General features: G+C 44.6%; 1 protein-coding gene across 1 annotated transcript; it reads right to left on the bottom strand.

Annotated features, from left to right (window-relative positions):
- Positions 1–739: 739 nt before the first annotated feature.
- LOC117603304 (uncharacterized) lies at positions 740–21,326 on the bottom strand. Its single transcript, XM_034322299.2, has 2 exons — positions 20,427–21,326; positions 740–3,364 (listed from the first exon to the last, which is right to left on the bottom strand). Exon 2 carries the CDS (start codon positions 3,353–3,355, stop codon positions 2,165–2,167), a length of 1,191 nt encoding a protein of 396 aa, XP_034178190.1. The 5' UTR covers positions 3,356–3,364; positions 20,427–21,326; the 3' UTR covers positions 740–2,164.
- Between the last annotated feature and the right edge of the window lie 239 nt (positions 21,327–21,565).

Below are 21,565 nucleotides of genomic sequence, written 5' to 3'. Positions count from 1 at the left end.
TCAGAAAAGTAGAAATGATTCATTGGTATCGATGATTTTATTGCATTGGATCAACTCATATTTACAATAAGGGGACACATACATATGCATTTTCATCTACTCTACCGATTATCTACATGTATAACGTTTTGTTTTCCCTTATCATCGCCATTTAATCATGCTTAATTAATTCATCCTCGGTACGCTTATCTAAATTCGTTAGAAAAAGAAAACGAGATACGAACTGAAGGAAACAATTTTCAATAGATATATAAATTGAAAAATAAAATAAACGATATCGCTTGTCGAATATTGGAGACGTAAATAAAAATGCATAGAACCGAACATTTAACACTTTCTATTGCAAAAGCTCGTGAAAACGATCGTTTATTAAATCGCAATGGCCACGAACGATCCTGAACGTGTCCTACGGAATAATTACAACACGGTATTTATTAATGGCCAACGACACTGTGCTCGTTGTGTCTACGCGTCACTTAAAAGCTACTATCACACCGAATTTTATACATTTCGCCTAAAGATAAATAGAATATGCGATCAACGTGTATGTGTTCATTCGGTAATGTATACACTTACCAGTCAATTAATTATATCAAATGTACGTATCGTTTAATAAATGGAATAATAGACATTTTTATATTTAATCGATACTTTTGTTAAAAATCTTACATCTATTAACTGGTGAGTGTATACATTTACTAAATTTTAGAACGTTGCTCTAAAGCTCCTACCTTCGAGCTTTTTCTTTTTTTTTTTCATCACGAGTGAACGAAGATTAAAGCACTCGTCTAACGAGAACAAAGAAATTGATCGTTGCAAATCTATGTGTTACTTCTCATTTCAACGGCACGCTCGTGAAACAAGCTCGTACAATTTCCATTTAATCGTCCCTCTGTCGCAGGTACAAATATTTACAATTATTTACATAAATAAGTAATCGTGTCTCGCGGAATACCATCGATTAAGCTTCCATGCGACGATTAATCCCGATATCATGGGGGACCGGTTTCCAATAACCAATAGCCACCACGGTGTCTGGACTCTCTCCTCTGTTGATTTACCTCCCAAACATGGTTTATTTCGTTCGATGCTGCCGGATTATTTGCTTTCTGGGGTTATATGTTTGCTCGATGTTTTGCAGCAATCTCGCAACTGCTCGTTCGGTTAAAATATCATAGTCCCGTCGTGATTGTACGTGACGGAGTCGTCTAATTCGATTATTCGTACTGTTTGCCAAACGGTTTCGCCATTGTCACGTTTGCTTGATTTTCCAAGTTAAGAATCTATCTGGTGTGTCTAGAAAGTTGTGAAATTTTGAATCAACAAGCAAGCTTTAAATCAACGATAATTTTAGTCCTGTTACTTTTTAGACACACCATATTTTCTGAAAGAACACACCTGTATCGAAAGAGAGATAAACTTTGAATATTTCTACTGAAACTTAAAAATTGTTCCAACAAAAATAATCGAATATCGTGAAATATAATGCAGCAGGTTTATCGGAGATAGAATTACCAAGTGGAAAGATTTTCCGCAATTTCAGAACGTGTTAATCAAAGCGTGAACAGTGTGATTTATCGAACGTTTTTGCTCGATGTCATCGGTTTTTCGTAGCTACAGATTAAACCACGAAACTTCCAAGTACGCGATGAAAGAACGATGGACAGGGATTGATCCGATACAGGTGCAACGATTCCCAGTGAATTGGTGAGCTCGGAATACAACGTATCCATCCGCTCTCCACCAGGAAATATTCTCTCTAAATATTTCCTCCGTCGTGTCTCGATCGGAAATCATTTCGAGGACCCTCTGTACGCGTCACTGAGAAAACAGAGACTAGTCTTACGATAAAAACAGGAATAATCTTCGTCCCTACGATTCGTTTGCTGTAGATGAGGTAGTTGATTGTCTCGAAAACCGTGCAGTAACACGTACACGCCGCATATTCCCCATAGTCTCTTTGGTATCTAATTCATGGTGTTCCAATGAAAACTCGTTTCAAAAATTCTGAAATTCTCATTAACCACGAGCATCGTTAAGAATATCATCGAGATCCTCTTCACTTCGACGGCTGCGCCAACTGGCCGATGTCTCCTGTGTAGCAGGGTGGACCAAGGATCATAGGACACTGGCTCTTCCTCTGGTAATGAATGTTCTCACCCTGTCACAACATTTTGCTGAGATAACTAGTAGATCCTGGCGGTGGTAGCAGAAACGGGCTAACGAACGAGGCTGGTCCGTGATGAACGGACGCGTAACCAGACTGTTGGTTGTGGCTCTGGGCGGACGTACCCAGACCGTTCAGCACCGGTGGTCCCGTATCGTGAAGCTTCCTCATGTGTTTCTTCAGATCGAAGTTCCTGCAAAATCCTTTCCCACAGATCTTGCAGGAGAATGGTTTCTTATCGTTGTGCGTGTGCATGTGGAAGGTCAGATTGTAGATCTGATGGAACGCTTTGTTGCAGATGGTGCACTTGTACGCCTTTTCGCCGCTGTGGGTGAGCTTGTGATTCTTGTAGTTGCCCTTCTGATGGAAGCCCTTGTTGCAGTATTCGCAGACGAACGGCTTGTAATTCGCGTGTATACGCCTGTGGGTGTTCAGGGTCGAGCTACGATTGAAAGCTTTGTTGCAGGTCGGACATTTGTGCGGTTTCTCCGCCGTGTGGATGATCTTGTGCCTGCAGAGGGTGCTCGCCTGACGGAAACCCTTGCCGCAGATCTTGCAGACGAACGGACGCGCCCCAGTGTGCACCGGCATGTGTCTGGTTAGATTGTAATGGGCGTTGAACACCTTGCCGCACTCAGGACAGGTGAAGGTCTTTTGTTTATTGCTGCTGCTGAGCTCGCTGCTCCGAGGCGCGGGACTCTTCTTACCCCGTTGACTCTCGGCCGAGGTCTCCGTCAGGCTCACCTTCGAGAAGGCTTCCTGAATGGCGGTGCACAACGGTGAATTTTGAGGCACCGTAGGCGCCGCGGGTGGTGGTGCTGGAAACGCTCTGAGCAACGAGTTCGGGTAATAGAGGAGCGAGTAGGGCTCCAGAAGATTCTGATGCCTCAACGTTGGAACGTACTTCTTGAAGGCCGAACTGAAGCCCAGGTGAACGGAATACGTCATCGAGGGTAGATTCGGGGGTTGTTGGAGGATACTTGACATGGTCGGTGTCGTCGTCGATGGTGGCGGTGGTTGAGGTGTCGTCTGTTGATTGCTTTGCTCGGTCAGACGTTTGTCGGGTTCCATGATCTTCGCGATGGAGAAGGTCAGGTTTTTGCAGGGTGCCGGCGAGGTAACCCTCTCTGGCGGGAGGCTGGTCGGTGTTTCGCTCGCCATTGTGCTGCCGGTCGAGAACGGTTGCATGGTAGAGGCCTGGAATTAAAACGATGGAAGGGTCAATTTATTTTTCGCATTGAACAACTTTTGCAATAATTTAATAATTTTTACTCTCGAATTTCTATGCGAGTCGTTTTTCGAAAATAGTCCTAATCGAATCGATTAGTCTAATTCTTAGCGTGACAAGCGGTGGACACGAGGCTTCATCGGTTGAGCAATGGGGGAGTACCTAAATCATGGCGATCAATTTGATGACTTCGAGGAGCGTCGTTAGTGGCCGCTCGATCCTCCCTTCGCAGAAGTCTATTAGTGTTTTAGTGCACGGAGCAACCGGAACGGAACCCACATGTCGGCGAATCCGAGTGAAACATGTGGTACCGCTATTATATCCACTCAATTGGCCCTCGTGTTGACATAAAAAATGTACGTTCGCCATTGAACGATGGGGGCTAGGAAACGACGACGAGGGAATTCATCCTTAAGTTAACGTTTGCTAAAACACGTTTCGATGAAAAATCCGAAATTTTCAAGTGGTCAATGAATTTTATCGACGACCAAGGGATACTTTGCGTCAAGCTAATTACCTATGCGTACGCAATTTGAATGTTGATTCGCGCGTAAAACAGCATGAATATACAGGTAGCCATTAAGCATGTGTAACATGGAAAAAGGGGGATGAATGACGGGGTTGAATGAGTCGCGAAATGGTCAGCACAGTTAAAGAGCAAGCTTCGTCGAGGTATCACAGGAGGTTTGCACGTGGAAAAGTAGAAATGTTTGCCCCGAAGAATGGCGTTATGTTTGGACTTGGAATGACGGCTGGAATTGGATAGGACTGGTTGGGGGTAGCTTCGTGGAACGCTCGTTTCCGTTCCAAGAAAGTTCACGGCTTCTCCTGGGCACAGAATATCGAAAGGAAAGTAGGTGAAAAACTTGAGAATGATATTTAATTGATATCACAAAAATTTTTGTTTAAAAGATGAATTAAACAAAGGGTTAACACCCTGAAGAATTTAGAGCTTACGCAAAATTTCATACGAAACAGCGAAACATCCGATGTCAGAGTGAACGTGGTATTTGATCAAGATGAAAAATGCATGCTTTCAGAAACGATGGAAACACCGAACCCCTCGACAGGGTGGAATATGATGCAGTGGTCCTGCCCAAAAGCTCCGCCCATTAGCCGGTACCTTTCGATTGTCCCGCAGCTAAAGGCAGCCCTAATAACCAGGGGAACAAGGAGCGGAAAAGCAACCCCGGTGTGAGAAGCGAGACTGGAGAAGGGAAACGATCTCCTCGCGCACCCCCGAAACGCCCCTATGACCTATAGAAAAGCGTAGACGTCGGGCTTTATCGCCATGGAACGGCGCAACTGTCAACGAGAAAATGACAAAGGACATGATTATGTACTTTCGAGTGCTCGTAAAAGTAAGCTCCGACTTCAATCCCCTCTTCTTTGATTTCTACCCTTATCGAACGTCTTCCTTACATACTTTCTTTTCAACATCTTTCTGTTTTTTAACCCTGCTCTTCACTTTTTAGTGATCCAATGACGAAAAATTAACATTTTAAGGACATAGGATCCATATAATTAATATTATTTATTTCACAGGTTTCTCCAATCACTGTTTGCACTTTTCCTAGTCCTACCCTTCTCGCCCTTTGCGTTACATTCCCATCTTCTACCCTGTTTTCTCTTTTACTATTCAAATATCCTCTCCCTTTTGCACTGAACACTTCAGTCCATCTCTTTCTACCCTTCGTTGTCCCTAGCACTTTTCAGAGGTGGTTCACTCGCTATCTATCTCCCTCTTCCTCGCTTATCACCGCTTCGCGTTTTCTAACCCGTCGCACTCGAAGCGGAGAGAAAGAGACACCGAACACGGGCGTTTTCAGTGGGGATCGAGGCGACAGGATTGGTCGTTGGTTCTATCACCCTTGGAAAAGTGACACGAGAGGGGTTAGTGGCGAGGGACGTGGTGGGGGCTAGTATTGTTACAGTACTTAACGAGCGGTCGAGGTAATCAGTATTGCTCCTTGCGGCACCCGACAATTCCGCCAATTTGCTTCAATCGCGGCTGAAGCATGGCCGACGTACACTCTAGGGATCATTTTGTTTTCTTTTTTTATTGGCTGGAATTAACCTTCTCTCTTTCTATCTCTCTTTAAAATCTATGAAATTTCAAAGCGAAACTGTTTAAAATATCCTAATCTATTTTTACCCAGAGGGTGAATTCTTGGACACGTCTGGTTGAAACGAAGGACGTCCTATTTTTGTTTCTCCGAGAAGTGGTCGATACGAGGGGTGAAACGAAATCCGGCTTCCGTGACCCACTCGATGAACACGGCCAACCCCCTATCGTGATCCCCGCGATTCTCTCAGGTGAGGTTGGCGTTAAATGTGCAAAGTTTACCGATGCGGTTACAAATGGTCCGAAGAATTCAATCACCTCCAGTAAACTATTAGGTGGCGAGGAGCTGAAGCTAAAGAAAGTTGAAGTAGCTCGAAGGAACTTGAAATGGCTTTGCAAATTTACCCGGTCTCGTTGTCGGCCCATTAATTATCTCCTCTTTCAACCGCCTAACGATCAACCTTTCGTTTTCTTCCTATGCTTACCTCGTCGTTATCATAGCAACAGAGGATCCAATTAGAATTTGTATTTTCTCTTAGAATCGACTATTTCCCAATGTGAACATCCCCAATCAGGCAAGCAAAAGTGGGCGTATAGGTGTTTCGCGTGTTCAGGGTGCATCAATCACCGGCTCCTTCTGTGAATCTACCTGCTCATGAGGTCGCACGCCCATCGTTCTTTCCCGTTTAAGTGGGCGATAAGAAAATAAGCTTGGCCCGAACGAATTCTGTCGCTTAACTTTATTACTCATCGCCTGCTTGACCCGTGTTGTCTTGTCAGTCTCTCGACATCACCGGACGCGTTCAAAGCGAAAAAACAGAAGAAGCTCGTTTCCTTCCCTCGAATTAAAAGCCGTTCCTGCGCGTCGACTCTTCGCAGTCGTTCGCGCGAGAGCTGCCCAGACATCGTGTAATTTTTATTAGAACGTCTCGAGGTCCGTGCGACGTCTTCGGTGTGGAAGAGGCCCCCATTAGCCGAGCTACCCTCATTGTTCCATCCCTGACACTCTCCGGCCTTCCGTGATATGGCGCGTGAACGGTTGACATATAATTAGCATTTGGGGTAACGAAAGCTCGACTGAGGATGACAGCAGGCACAATACACACCCCCTCGAGTTATCCTCTGTCCCATAACTCGGCCACAAACCCGCCCTTTCTGTCCCGGCCAACGAGCCCCGTAAGCCGATTCGAAATTAGCCCGCTTAATCGCCCCCAAGTGCTTCGTCGCCTTTCTCAGCGAAATTTTAAGGATTTTCACTTCTCTTCGTGCGATCGTAACGTGTCATCGAATTTTCTAAATTAAGGGGTACATGTTATTGAATATTTTCTAAATTTTTAAATATTTTCAGGGTACAATTTTTGTGATGGCTATCAAATGGCCCCCGTTTTATCACTTTGGTAGAAAAATGATTACTAAAGGGTGTATATTTTTTTCTAGGAATTTAAGCGTATACCATGAGTCGATTTCGAAGTTTCACGTTACGAGAAGTACTATTCACGGAGTGGATGATTTAAAGTTAATTGAAGAGTGATGGCGGTGGTGGCAGCGGTGAAGAGAGGCGAAGAGGAATAAATTGCGAGTCGCCTCGTGCGAATCAGTAGGGGCCCCCACCGGTATATTCCGGCGGGTGTATTCTGAATTAAGTCGCTCAGTTGTGCGCCGTTTACTTTGCTCCTCGACTGCTCTCGAATCGTTCTGGGGGAATGGCTTAATTTTAAGGAACTTTCCCAGCCGTTCCGCGGAAGTTTAATTTTATCCGTCGAATAACGTTACACCGTGAACTCTCTATGGTTTGTCCTGATACGCTCACTTGAAAATTGCTTCCCATCCCCCCATCGGATCGTTTTAAATTCGGCCTGTTCTAAAAATTTACAGCATGCTTTAATCTATGGAATCCAGTTTGAGAAAAAAATACTTTATTGAAAATTGGATATTCGCTAATAAGCTATGCAATTTATTAGGTACGATTGTGTTATCAGAGGATTTACCATTTTATTCGTGGCGCGTTGAGGAAAAAGCTGAATGGATACAAAATCTCACCGGGAAAACAGAGCCACTGACAAAAGGGGCATTGTTTAAAACGAAAACGAAGTGATTTCAGGGAGCCCTGCGTATGAGCAAGCGTGCAAGGGTCGAAAAAAAAGATCGTTGCCCACGTGCGTGCCCGTATGAATACGGCCGGCTTTCCAAAATGGCAACGAGTCCCGCTGAGCTCGATGCATCTCGAATTCACGTAGTTCGACGTATCGTCGAGTCGAGTAGAATTGGCAGGGGGTTCACAGCTGCGCAGTCCACAGGGGTTTTTTTTACCCCTCACCCTGTGGCGTTTCAATCCCGGCTGGAACGCCTCGTTATCACTGATTCGTCCTTTTCGTTTCTGCCCTCCAGTCGTACACGTCTGACCTCGTTAACTTATGAAATACCCCTAAGTTCCTCTTTTAATCCCATCATAATTTGCAAAAATATCAAATGAATTTATTATTTTTAACGTCTCAGGTGTTCATCGATTAGTGTTTAATTCTAGTCGAACTACCCCTGTTCGAGGGTTAATTAAAAAATACCCTATTTCTAAAAGAATGTCAAAAATATTTTTTGTTTTAAATTAAGCGTTTGCTCGACTGTTGAATAAATTAATAAATAGAAGAGTAAGGGTTTGACAAGAATTAGTGGTAATAATTGAAACAAAGAGAGTTCGCAAGCTGTCGGTTTATCGAGAAACAGGAACAAAGGGCGCGGTAAATTAAATATAAGAACGCACACGTGCCCTCTGCGAACGCGAGCTGACGATCGCCTCAGCGGGCGTTTCTACGACCCGCCGTCTGTGGAGCGTTCATTTCGCATTTTTCGGCGTCGTTGTTGCACCCCGCTGACAATGGGGGCCGCGTAACTTGAGATCGCCGGCCTTCGTCGGGCATAATGACGATCGCCAACGACGATCATAATAGTCTCACGGAATAATAAGTGGGATAAAAGTCAGGAAAACAATTGGTACCGCCATTGTCACTTGGCGGCCCATTCAGCCACCCCACAGGCCTGTTTGCGTTGCGTTCGTTTTGGCCCGGAGAAACTCCACGGACCACGATGGGAATCGTTCACAATGGTGGAAATGAAATTATTATCGGCTCGCTGAAGGCAATGATCGTACGGTTTGCTCGAGTTCTTCGAGGTAAATATACGTTGTACTACCTTTTATGGTAGCCATCGTTCGAGAAACGTTAAACGTTTCGTTTCATAGCCGAAGTATTTTATTAAAAATTCGTATTTTAATGTGAAATTTCTGAAAAGTCAACGAACCATCGATGGAAGTCTATAATTCTGCTTTCAAATAACCGCAGTCGCGTTTGCCAGCCTTTTAGATTTCCATACATCCGAGTTCGTATTGCCAACCGTCTCCTCCCACCGTTGTAGACAATGTACATTACAATAGAGATTTTTTTCGTGAGGCACGTCGCATACAGAAACGGTGGCGTGCGTCTGCTACCGCCCTTCCGCCGCTTCCGTTCGCGCTATTCAATCGCGATCTCGATTCTCGAAGGAAGAATGGACCAAACTCGACACCGACTGGGGATACTGCAAAGATGGATAGGGGTGGCACACCGGAAGTCTTGCGTGCCATTTGCCTCGTACGACATACTTATCCACGTCTTCAAGAATCATCGGATGGTGAATGAAGGATACGCTCGAGTGGCGCGTGCCAGCCTGCCTCTGAACGACCTACCCCCAAAATGATCAACCTACGAGGATCGTATTTTCTTTTGATGAAAAACGAACCTTCTAATGACGGGAACTGCCTTCTTTCGAAACGCCAGATCGTCGGTTAAACCTTTCGAACTTGAAACACCTTTAGAGGCATCGATTTCAGTTTTCCTTCGAAGAAAAATACATTTTTACATTTTCTCCATGGATATCCGTTGAACCGGGAAGCAAATTTCCTACGGCACGAACGTTCACGAGGCGTCGGGGGTATGAATAGTGACGCGCAAGTCACGTCACGGCTATTGGTTCCTTATCAGATATCAGTTATGTGCTCGATTTGGGGTGCGTGCAGCCTATTACATCGGTGATCCATTGATAAGCACGTCAAATCCGCCAACAACACACTCGTAGCCGGGCAAACCGGCATTCGTGGCCCCTCGAAACCGCACTTCCTCGCTACTCGAATCGATTACCGGGACCTTCCTGCGCGATTCGAGTGGCTTCGATTCAACCTGTCTTACGACGCGTCTCAATCACTCCGCCCTTTCCATTCTCTTATTCGTCCCTTTTCCAATCCGACGAAATTATGAACCTCTTCCACGATTTCTGATCGAGAACATATAGCAACGTTCCTTGGAAATACATCGATATCCAAAGGGATATTGGTTTTCTTTTAAACAGTAAGGAAAATGAATTTTCAACTCGCTAAATTAAGAAATTTTATTTTAAAGAGAATTTTTATTGAAATTTTAGAGGATAAATGAATTAGATAACTTGATATTTTGAGGAAGAAAATTCTTCGACACGATCGTTGATCCCACGCATCCCCTTTTTAGAGGGTTAAGTGTCTACCGATTCTGACGGGTTAAAGTGTTGGAAAGAACTAGTCGGACGGCTGCCATCTGCCACCCCCAACCCCCGGGGCTTTTCTACCAGAGGACGCAGAAGCAGAGAGCTCAGAATTCTCGCGAGTGGCTTGGACGGCTCAATGCCTTTAACCGTCTCTTGGCCACCCTCGAGAAACCACCCTCTCTTTCTCTGTCTCCATCTCACCCTCTCTCTCTCTCGTCTTTATTCTACCACGAACCATTGCGCGAGGCTTTTCATACAAGATTATATAGGATATTACGCATTAAATGTCGCAATTCACTTTCCGCCCTCTGCTGTCTTTCACGATCGAGACCGTGCTTGAACGTTCGAAGAAACGATTTACTCGGAAGAAAAGGCATACCGCATCGAACGGTCTGTTATATTTATTGACTTCAAACTGGGCAAAGAGAGAAAAAAAATTTTTTATTTTAAACAAAATAATTAATTTATTAAATTAATTCCAATCTCTCCTTCGAATTAATTTTAAAAACACTCAAGACATTAAGGCTCCACCAAATCAACCGGTACTTGACATTTGCATAAAACAATTTGCCAACGAAAGGGTACAGTGTTCGACTGGCCAATCGGGCAGAAATCTGCACCGCACAACCGAGCGGGCAACAACGGAAGGGAATGAAATGAAACGAGGCGTACGAGAGAGAAAAAGTGTCGTGTGGTTCATACGACCCACTCCCCCAATTTTGATCCAGCAGCTGGTCCGTTTCGTGAATTCCATTTGAATAATTCCATCGCGGTGGCGCGTGCCGACGCTCAGTTCGGACCTTCGCCTCGATCGGCCACGAGATTGGCCTCTTTCCTCCGTGCCACGAATCTCATTGGTCCATCTCGGCCAGGGACACGTGGCCGGATGTCGGTCTACCTTCCAAGCGTTTCCGCTCGTTGATGAATAATACCGTCTCGCCTGCTACCTCGCCGCTCGTCTTTCGATCGATCCTTTGTCCGTCTCTGTACGAGGCTACAAAGGTGTGCACATGGAATTTGAGATCACACTAATTTCTTTGTATTAAGAAGCAGCATCCGTTGAATTACAGCTGTGTTAACCGAAGTTAAATAAGAAGGTACAATTTGGCATTGAAATTTCGACGAGTTATTTAATAAATTAATCACCATGGAACGTGTTAAAAGGAAAAATTGTACTCGTGTCGTTGATAAGAGATAAAATAACATCAGCTGTCAGCAATGAAGCAAAGACCCTCGAGGTTCGAACGATCTCTGTGTTACGTAATCGAATTCAATTCGAAATTCGAGACGAGGGCGAAAAATAGCAGGCGAATAAAGAAAGATGGATGGAGAGGGGAGGAGATGAGGCCATAATCAAAGTGACCACTTGACGATTTATGTGATAAACGGCTGGTAGGGTGGAAGGAACGGGGATGCGGTGTTCCGTCGATGGAGGTGAGAAGTTTATTTAAGACCAAATCATCCTTCGTCGATTAAGGTAAGAGAGGGTGCGTGCAACGGGGCCGACGGACACGAGGTACGAGGGGGAAGGAAGGCGGTACGTGTTATTGCTTGTATTGTGGCGCAACCCCTCGAATCGTCAGTAGGGGTTGGTTTTAGTCGGCAAACTCTCCCCGGAGACTTGGAAGTTCTCGTTGCCGTTAAACGGGACGATGGTATGGGGACTCGAGCGAAAGCTACTTGTTGGCCAATACCAAGGGAACACCATGGAAAGCTGCGGCCACGTTTCGCTGCTCGAGCGTAGTTTGTCGTTGAAGAAAATCCATTGTGATCCTCGAATATTCCTGTCCTACCAACCACACATTTTTCTGAACCATTATCTTTCAATTTTCAACTTGACTGCCATAGAGAAAATATTTTTTCTCCTCCCTACCGTGTCTCTCAATTGGCTGCGATTTCATGACATAAAAGTATCGTAAAACGACACTTATGGCACATCAATTTGAAACTTAATCTTTAATTATTACAACTGCATAAATGCCCCATGGATATTTTTAGTAAAAAATGTCTGGTACTTCTCTGAATCGTTCATCAGGAATTTCATAATTCTTTTTCAATCCTTCCACGTTTCAATTAAAAAGAGGAAAAGAATCATAAAATCTGCGTTCTACCTTGATTCACGCATTCAACACACGAAATTAAAAAGGCGAGACCGTGGAGAGCGCGGGTCCGAACGGAACACCGTTCAGCAGATCCACACACGGTCGTTATTCTCCCAGATAGAGAATCACGAATTCGAAGGTGGCAGACAGCACAACGAACGGATATTTTTTCTGCCACGAACTCCGCCAGATCAATATCGTCTCCTTAACACGCCCGTAGCAACTTGTCCACGAATAATTTCCTTATCTCCTAAGGGCGAGCATTATGAGCCCCGTGGCCAGGCCCGTAAATATTGTTTTTCAAGCATTCCACTTCTCACCTTCGCAGCAGGTACCTCGTCGAACCGAAATTTCCCCGGCTCGACCTCGTTTGCATTAATTATCCTTCGCGTATTCCGGCTTGCGCGTAATTGCGGATGCACACGCACGCTTCAACCTAGCTAACCCAACACACACACACACACACACACGCGTTAAACACGCTAGCCACGTAGCCCAACCGTACGCGTTTATCGTCAACTAGCAGATATATATCGGTTTAGATCGATCTTACTAAGTGAGCAATGCATATGCTTATGGTCGACGCAAGGTTTTCGGACAAGCAACGAGAGCGTGGGCGTGTAGAATACCCACTGGGCATCGTTGCTTTTTTTTTTATGCATATGTATGCATATGTATGGACACGCATGCAACACCGGCCGGATATAAACACCTGCCCATCATGCTAGCCTTTACGGCCGGACTTCGTCCACGTGTGAAGGGCCCTTTAAATTTTAACGGGGGAGTCGGGATATTTATTGGCAAAGGTGCTACCAGCGAGCATTTATGATTCTCGGTGAACTAACGATGCCAATTAGCCGGGAACAAAAGTCGACATTGTCTCGATATCACGCACTTGATCACGAATTGTAATATCCTTCTGTAATCCATCGATGTTTAACATTTTTCATTCCGATTATATTATATTATAATTTTACCAAACGTTTGGTACACGTATCTTGAAGATCCTTACGTAAAATAATGATCAGTTGCCATTTTGCGAACGACAAAGCGTGCAACGATCTCTTTTGGTCCTCTGATAGTCTACGAGGATACGAGGAAGCTCATCCACGTTTTGAAAAGCACAGTTCCTGAGCAGCGAATCTTATCTGATGCCGAGAGCTGATTGATATCGCGATATAGCCTCGAGAGGGAGGTTCGAGTCTCATCCACCATAAACCATCCCCATCGTCGGCTTTATGTGCCCGGTCTACGGGGGTGGGCGGAGGTCGATGCTGAACATTTAGTGCCTTCGAGGTAGGTACACATTTAATCATAATCTAATATTTAAAAGGTAATTTCACGACCTGTTTACTTCGTACGATCCATCCTCCGACCCTCCACGCTTTCTCCACCCTTTTTGCGCGTATATCTTTGTCCATCAGAATTACATTTTTGATAAATCCTATCAAATCTCATTTCTCGCTTTCACGTGCTTTTTATGACTCTTTGAAATGAATTTTTCTGAACCATCCGCATGGAACAGATAGCGGAAGACAAAAGGCAAACGTTCGTGCCAGGAGTGGCCAGGTATCGTAAACCCACGATAGACGTTGCTGTCCACGTGGCGGAATAATGAAAAAGCTAATATATTCGTTTACCGGTCGTAAACAAGCCGACCATTGTTATTATCACAGGCGCAAGCTATTGCTATTAATCGTTCGCCGTTGATTCATTCGGTTTAATTTATACGTAAATTATACTTGGCCGCCCTTTCGGTGCTCAGTGAATAAGCATGAACTTCCGGTCCCACTGGAAACTTATGTTACATCGTACCCGACTTATTGTCCGCGATCGAATAAGAAATTCGAAGCAACAGTCTGTGGAATAAAACGATAGCCTCTTTCTTGAATTATCCGTAATTGTGGAAAAAGGGAAAATTAGAATAGGCCCAATGGGAAAAATAGGAAGGCTGTAATCCATTTTAATCCGACAAGCGTGCAAGGTATCGTACGGTGACGCGAACCGAGTCATCGGCTAATGGAAGCTCGTATAAAAATTAAAACAGCAAATTGGTGACACGTTGCTTCTACCCGCCTCTTGCATAAATGCATACCGCGTGAACAACCTGCGTTCACGTGGAAGTCCATTCAAAACCGGCCGGTTAATTAAAGTTAATCGAGATAATCCAAGCAGCCGAGTAATTAGTAGCTTGCTGTTCGCGATAATAGTTCCGCGAACCTGAAGTGCAGGCCTGGTAACTCGTTTAAAAAAAAAAAAGGAAAAAGAGAAGAAATCATTATTCAAGAACGAAACTTCGTGATCTGGAAATTTTCTAATCGTTAGAAGACGAATGAAATATGTATAGGGTTGAAAATTGGCCATCTTTGAACAGAGGCGTTAATACGATGCGTGTTAAATTGCATTACATCTGCTTATTAGTCACGGCACGGGCAAGCCGCGTGCGACGTTGAAAAGGCAATCGTGTAATACGTCATAATTTCCATAGCGTGACTGGACACTCCTCCGGGTGCCCTCCATGCAACATCACGTTAACACCTATAAATGGGAATTTATTATTTTCCCGTGTCTCCTGAAAGCGTGCCTTTCTTGTCTCGCATCTTGATCGATAATTAAAATACAAAGTGAGCAACAACCAGCGTCGTTTGTTTCTCGAAACGAATGCAAATTTCCTTTCTTTTATTTCTTCGTGGATTTTACAAATGATCGTACAGTCCACTCGATGGCTTTCATAAGAAATCTCTGAGAATTTTATTTACCAAGCGTGCGCAATCTTCTTTCCCCTTTCGTAAATTAAATACACATTAAAAGGAGCAAATAAAAATTAATTATACACTTATAACCCTCGGCACTCGTCCCAAATATTTCCTTTAATGTTCTTTCCTATTTCCACTCTGCTTTTTTTCCCTCCCGTTAAAACCTATTACGGTTGATGCTTTTCCTGTTAAGTTTAATGGACTGACATTTCTTGTTCTCGTTTTTACAAGCTGATACTCGATCGCGATACATATTTTGACGCGATATCTTTCGAACGCGTTTATGGAAAGGCCAGTTACATTGTGCCGTACCGTCGTAACGAGTTTCCATTTCTGTCCATTCGGAGACGCGGCAGTACCATTTTCGTTTCCGAATAAAATCGTCGACGGTCATCAGGGAACACGCCGGGGTGTTTTACGAGCGTGACAAAGTAAACGACGCGGGATAATCGGCCGAGTCGCTTCACCTGCCCACCAATCGTATATTTCCACTATAAAATTCGAGCCGCGCCGAAATTAATGGCATCGTTCTTTCGTGATGACTACTGGAACCAGAAACGAATCGGTATCTTCCATCTGATATGAATAACTGAGAAGGTGGCACCTTGCGTTACAAACCCGAACGTTTAGACGGATAAACGTCCAATGAAGGGTAGTTTATAAAAATTGCACGCGCGTTGTTTCGGCAGAATTTGACGTTGCAGACGCGGCTAAACGGCCAAATGGAGCGGGCGATTAATTTTACATGGATTAACGAACAATGCTAGGCGGCTGCGTATCCGCAGCCATTCTTGTTTCCCGGGTTCATTGGATGGGCTACTGATCCTCCTAGCACGGGAAAGCCGATTAAATTCATCTCGATGAATTTTTCAGCACGCCCGTTGGAAAGGTTTGCCATTCGACGTTTGCTGTTTGAAAAAATCCAATCAAAAGAGCATATTAAACATTTTATTTCTACCCTCTGAATTTCCTTGAGATATTTCGAGGGCACTCGCGAGACCCTATACGGATTAAACTCGTGGAGTACACGATCGTCCTGTATAAAGAACAAAGAAGGGAAGATTGATCTTCGGAAGAGAACGAAGTTCACCTTTCACGGAGTCCCTTGGCCGAAAGTTCTGTTCATCGAATAAATAAAGGGCACGCTGGTACGCTGCAATTGGAGGTTACGCCGAAAGGAAGTGGTGCATTAATTTCGAGTTACCCTTCGAATTCCCTTCAACCCCTGTACGTGTGACCACCACAAGGGAACGGATCGCAGCGAGTAGCCAGTTACCCCGAGGTGTTCGGAACGGCTGGTAATTTGTAGGTAGATATACGATAGACAATAACACCGGTGAGGGGCGGGAACGCCGACTAATTTGTTTATCATAACTTTATCTTGATTTATTGCGCCCACGGTGCGCGCTCGTTTCGTAACGCCAGTCGCGCACGTTTCTACGCTCCCTTTGACGTATTTACACGCGCATGAATTAAAAGAAAAAAAAAAAGAAGGAAAGAAGAATCGCCAGGAAGAATTCGAGCAATCTCGTCGATTCTTCCACGGTCTCGTGGAAATCTAGATCGAACGTCAATCTTGTAACTCGACTACTGGAAAAATTCATTCATTGATTTAATTATTCATATGATCATAGTAGATTACTGTTGCAACATTTTTCGTTAGTGTGCTGCACGAAATTTGCACAGGGTATGAAAATAGAAACAGCAATTTTATGAATTAATCAGTTTCAATAAAATACACACTCCAGAATTCATAAAGAGAAAAAAAGATACCGAGAGCTCCTTTGCAAGATTACAAGATTACCTTGCTCCTCGGCAATTATATAGATTCCCCGATTGTTTCGTCGCGCGTAAATTAGCTCGCTGGGAAAAATGCAGTCACGAAGCGACGAGGCAGCGGCTGGAAGGCAACGGGACGAGATAAAAACCGTGGTCGCGACGAGTTCTCGTTCGCGTCGGGTAGCTAATTTTTTAAAGAGCACAGCGAAAGGAAAGGGGGTGTGAACAGGCGGAGCAACCCCCTTGGCTACGCTTTCTCCCTTTAGTTTTCCCTCTCTGACGGTCTTTCTTCGTGTTGCAGCTCGATCGGTGTGGCACGCAACCCGTTTGGAAGAGCTTCGTGGCCAGCTCGTATTTCTCGCCCTCCAACAAGATACCAACCACCTTCAACCCCATCCTCGGCCTCGTAGACTGACGCACACCGATGCAAACGGTCTAGATAACGTCTCGTACGTAGGTGGGTGTTTCAAGTTGGGGTAAAACCGGCCCGAATGACTAACGTGGCACACCCACCTACCGACGTGTTTTCGTACCGCTAGAAACCTATTCGGGACACCGGGTATCGTGGTACGTGTTCACCTACGGTCTTCTACAAGCCAACCGGGGACACCAATACCAGCGAAACGGTGAACCGGTGTATAAAACCAGACACGGTGCAAGCCCTGTAACGCTGCGAGTGCTATCTGGCCAACTATCGCTGATCCTTGGCGCGAGACGGGCCCACGGGGAACGGAGAAAGGAAAACAGGCGGAAAGGGTGGTCTACGAGAGTCACGGATAGCTTGAAATTCTACTTGCAATGGGAAACCTCCTGCGCATCCGTGAAATATTCCCGCGGAATCCTCGGTTCTTCGAAAAGTCACAGAAGGGTTTCAGGGTTTCAGGGTTTTTGACAATGATTCTACTTGAAAATATAATTTTATAAGGGTAGTTTTTTCAATGCAATTCAACTCAGGCGTTGAAGATGGAGAAATAAGGCGTTTGTTAGGGACAAGAATTATTGTGTCTTGCGATGAATCTCAGCACGAAACAAAGTGTCTGCTGGTGGAAAGTTTAGGGGATGGAAGAAAGGGCTGTGTCAACTCGAAGAAAACTTAGAACGTCCCGGAAGCGTTTCAACCCCCTTTCGGATACTTGGAATACTTGGGCTCGCGTGATCTTGCGATGGGAGACACTCTAACAAAGGTGCATACAACGAAGTCTTTTAAAATATTATACAACTTCTCTGTGTTTTACGGTCATCGGAGTAATCAGAAATAAGTACAATTAATTGCACTTATAAATATTGTATAAATATTGAAAGTACAGTCGTCTGAGGACGCTCGATAAATTTGTAATCTCGAGTAAAAGGTAAAGAATTTCGAGCACAACAGAAGCTTAACATCCGGTAAGGCCCAGGACTAGCGAGCCTCCTCAAATATTAGCGGAGGACCGCGGGGTCCCCTTTGAACTCGAATCCCCGAAAATTTCTATGGCGAATAATCGGAGACAGCTGGCACGATGCGAAATCAAGTAGCGTAATAATGCCTGCTCGCAGCATCCAGAGCGAGGGAAATAAAAAAGAAGGAGAAAAGAGGAAAACGTGGAGGCTCCCTTGGATTCGAGATTCTCCGCCGTTTCATCCCCCTCTTCGACGTCTTACCTCAAATATTTACGGTGGAAAAATATTGGTGAGCTACCGTTTCGTTTCGAAATCGACATGAATTTTCATTTCCTTAAAAAGAGCTGGCCAATCAGAAACATTATAAAATGATCAATTAAAAAGATCCATATTTTTGCTTGTTTTACGGCACGATATCTTATTGTTCGATCGTCTCCGTGAAACCGGAACGACTTCCTTCTTCAGCACGATGGAGTAATGAAAATTTTTGATGAGTTCTCATTTAAAAATATTCGACGTTTAGCTAGAACGATTGCCGATGGGCAGCTCTCGTAAATCGACTAATAAAGCGATATCTTGGCCATTGGTAGTATACGCGATCGAATCTCCGGCGATTAACACGGTCGTGTAGCCGCGTTTCGACACCGGCCTCTCGCAAATAAATGACGCACCGCACGACCGTGATGGGTATGCTAATCGCGTGGGCCCGCTGTAAAATTTGTTCGTCAGCTGCGCTCGTTTGGACGATCAGCAACAAATTCGACGTTAACGAATGAAATTAACCTCGCTCTCTGTGATACCGCGATCAATTCGTCTGCAATTTCGATAAGCATCGCAATTAGCGGAGAAACGAGAATGCTTTCGTTTCGGAATCATTCAATTTTCGTTCGGCGATTTAACAAACGTGATATTTTATTTTAAAAAAATAAACTCCAGGAAACTTGTGAACGAAGGAAATATAATCCATTCGCAGGAAGAGGCGCTGCGCGAATGAAAAGGGAGTAAAAAGGAAAAGAGAAAAGTGACGGAAGCAGCCTGGTATCGGGCAGTTTATCCCGCGGGAGGAGCTACGATACAATGAATAAAGAACGAAGCAGCTTGGTCGAGCGAGGCCTGTGAACGAGGCCTTATTGGGATATTAATCGTCGTACCAGGCGAACGCCCTGTCCCCGAGTGTTTGCACGAGGTTTGAAGAGGCTGCAACACCAAAGCTGCCTTGCAGCGAAACCCTCTCCGTAAAATCCCTCCCCACACCCCTCCTTTTAAGCGCAACGAAACACTAGAAGAACCCCTTCTCTAACCCCTCCAACGTGTTCCTCTTTTCCAAGCCGTGATACTCGAAAAGCCTAAGCACTACCACGCTCGAATACTGTTCGGATACTTCGGACACACTCGAGCCAAACCACTTAGGTAACTAGCGTATATACACGTACGATGTAGGTAGGCAGCCTTGATAGGCGCGTTGCACGAATGCTTCGAAATAATGGCCCCGTCGATAGGCACGCTGTTTATAAAACATCAACGGGCCGAGCTAATTGTTCGCTAATTTCCAGTGCCACTTGTACGCTCGTTTCACCATTAAAATGCGTCAGGGTACACGTCGTACGAGGGATCAAACTTTTACATATGTCGCTCTCTCCCTGCGATACATGTTACGACAGGGATGTTTAGAAAACGTTTCGATAATCGTCTTTGATCTCGACCGACCTCACCGCGGTCCGTCGCTACAATACTGATCCTGGTTGAGAATGGAAATGGAGCACGCTTTTCTTTCCTTCTTTCTTGGAAATGTTCGATTTTGTTGCTCGAATTTACATGGTGTATTTTTGAAATGATTTTCAAGCTTAAAGTTCGATAAGATTGATTATCTAATCTTTTTATTAATGTTAATACAAAATGTCTGAATGCTCTTTTGAGGCACAATTATTGTTATCGAAGGTTTATAATTAAATTAGTCATTTCATCTGCAATAAACTGAGAAGTGTCTTTTCGTCTCGTTAAACAACCCGGGTCATCGCTAATTAATATAATATAAAATATGGCGAAGGAAGCATGGAAATTCGAGACGAAATTTGTGTTTCGTGACCGCGATACTTGCATTACACCTAGTTTACGAGGGTATTCGAACGCGACGGGTGTTTTAATCCGTTTAGTTATCAGACTGCGGAGAAGCCGCTTCTCCGTTTCATCCGCTCATAAAATCTGGCTAATTGTGCCAAGTCGTTCATCTCGTAATTCTCCCCTACTGTTGAATCTTCAAACACGCGGGTGAATCTACTAATTTTCACCAATGAAGCTAAATAGAATCTCGATAAATGAATTTCCCAAATCAAATTTAACAAATTCCCTTTCAAGAAAATCTGTAATAAACAAGGATTTATTTTACAAATGAAATACTTACGAAGCTCGTGAGAATGTTGCAGCAGCTCGTTCGAACGATCAACCCCCTGATCTGATCTCGGCCTTCCAATTAAATCCTAAACACTTTCACCAAGCCCAGTTAACGACAGAGTTCAAGTCTCGCGAGGACTCTACTTGATCCTGCAGTTTGTTCGACTAACGCGACCTAGCAGCATCAGGAGCAGTATCGTCTTCACTGGTTCGAGGAGGCTTCTTCGATCTTCATAACGATACGCGACGGCCATCGACAGGTCGGCAACCACTTCCAGAAAGTCTCTCGGATCGGCCGTCGACATTATCGAAAACAGCATATCAGTCCTGTCGCTTCGATCCTCCGCGATTCGCCATTGATGCTTGACACACTGAACGTTTTAACGAATTGATACTTCCTCCTCCTCTGCCAGCTTCACCCTCATCACGTCAAACTGAATCCTTCAGGATATCGAAAATTTCTCATTTAAAACTGTAAGTCTTATTCTTCATTCTAATCAAGATTCGTCAACGCGTTAGAGAGGTCTTAGAGTATCTTGGTCCACCAATAGTCAGCCATTATGTTCGCACCGTTAGATCTAAGATCTATCAATGATTATTCAGAAAATTCATCACTTTCTTCTACGATGCTTGATCTTTATTAAACAACACTGTCAGTCGAACGCACAGATGAAATGTTCACGTATTTTATGGTAGGATGTCGTTCTAACTTTATTTATCTTGCGAATTCTAACACACGATCACCGGGAGGTGGTCCTCCATGAAATCGTGACGATTTCGTGGCAGGGTACGTTAAATCGTAGCAGGATGATCGACGGTGATCACGAACGATCCGTTGTCCGTTGGAGGCGCCGTTTGCCGCTGCTGACGTGTGTGCGGTGGCTGCTGGCGAGACCCAACGAAGGTTCCAGCTGCAGGCAGAAGGGTGAAGGGAGGTCACGAGTTGTAGGTAGCAGCAACCACCAATGGGGCGGTACCAGGGGCGGAGCAAAGAGCAAGCTAAAAACACGCCCATCTAGTTACACGATCATAGGCTGCAACACCCCAAGGAGAACGCTTTATCCCTGTCCATCTCTGTCACCTTCTATCGTTCGTCTTTTTCCTCCGTGCAGCCTGGCCACCTTCTTTTCTACCCTGCTTTTTTTTTTA

This window comes from Osmia lignaria, chromosome 4, assembly GCF_051020975.1.
Source record: "Osmia lignaria lignaria isolate PbOS001 chromosome 4, iyOsmLign1, whole genome shotgun sequence".
NCBI classification, from domain to species: domain Eukaryota; kingdom Metazoa; phylum Arthropoda; class Insecta; order Hymenoptera; family Megachilidae; genus Osmia; species Osmia lignaria.
This window is presented reverse-complemented; position numbering and strand designations above follow the sequence as displayed.

What these genes read in the sequence shown, in the direction of transcription:
- LOC117603304 (XM_034322299.2), bottom strand. Translation starts at nt 3,355, where the DNA reads ATGCAACCGTTCTCGACCGGCAGCACAATGGCGAGCGAAACACCGACC.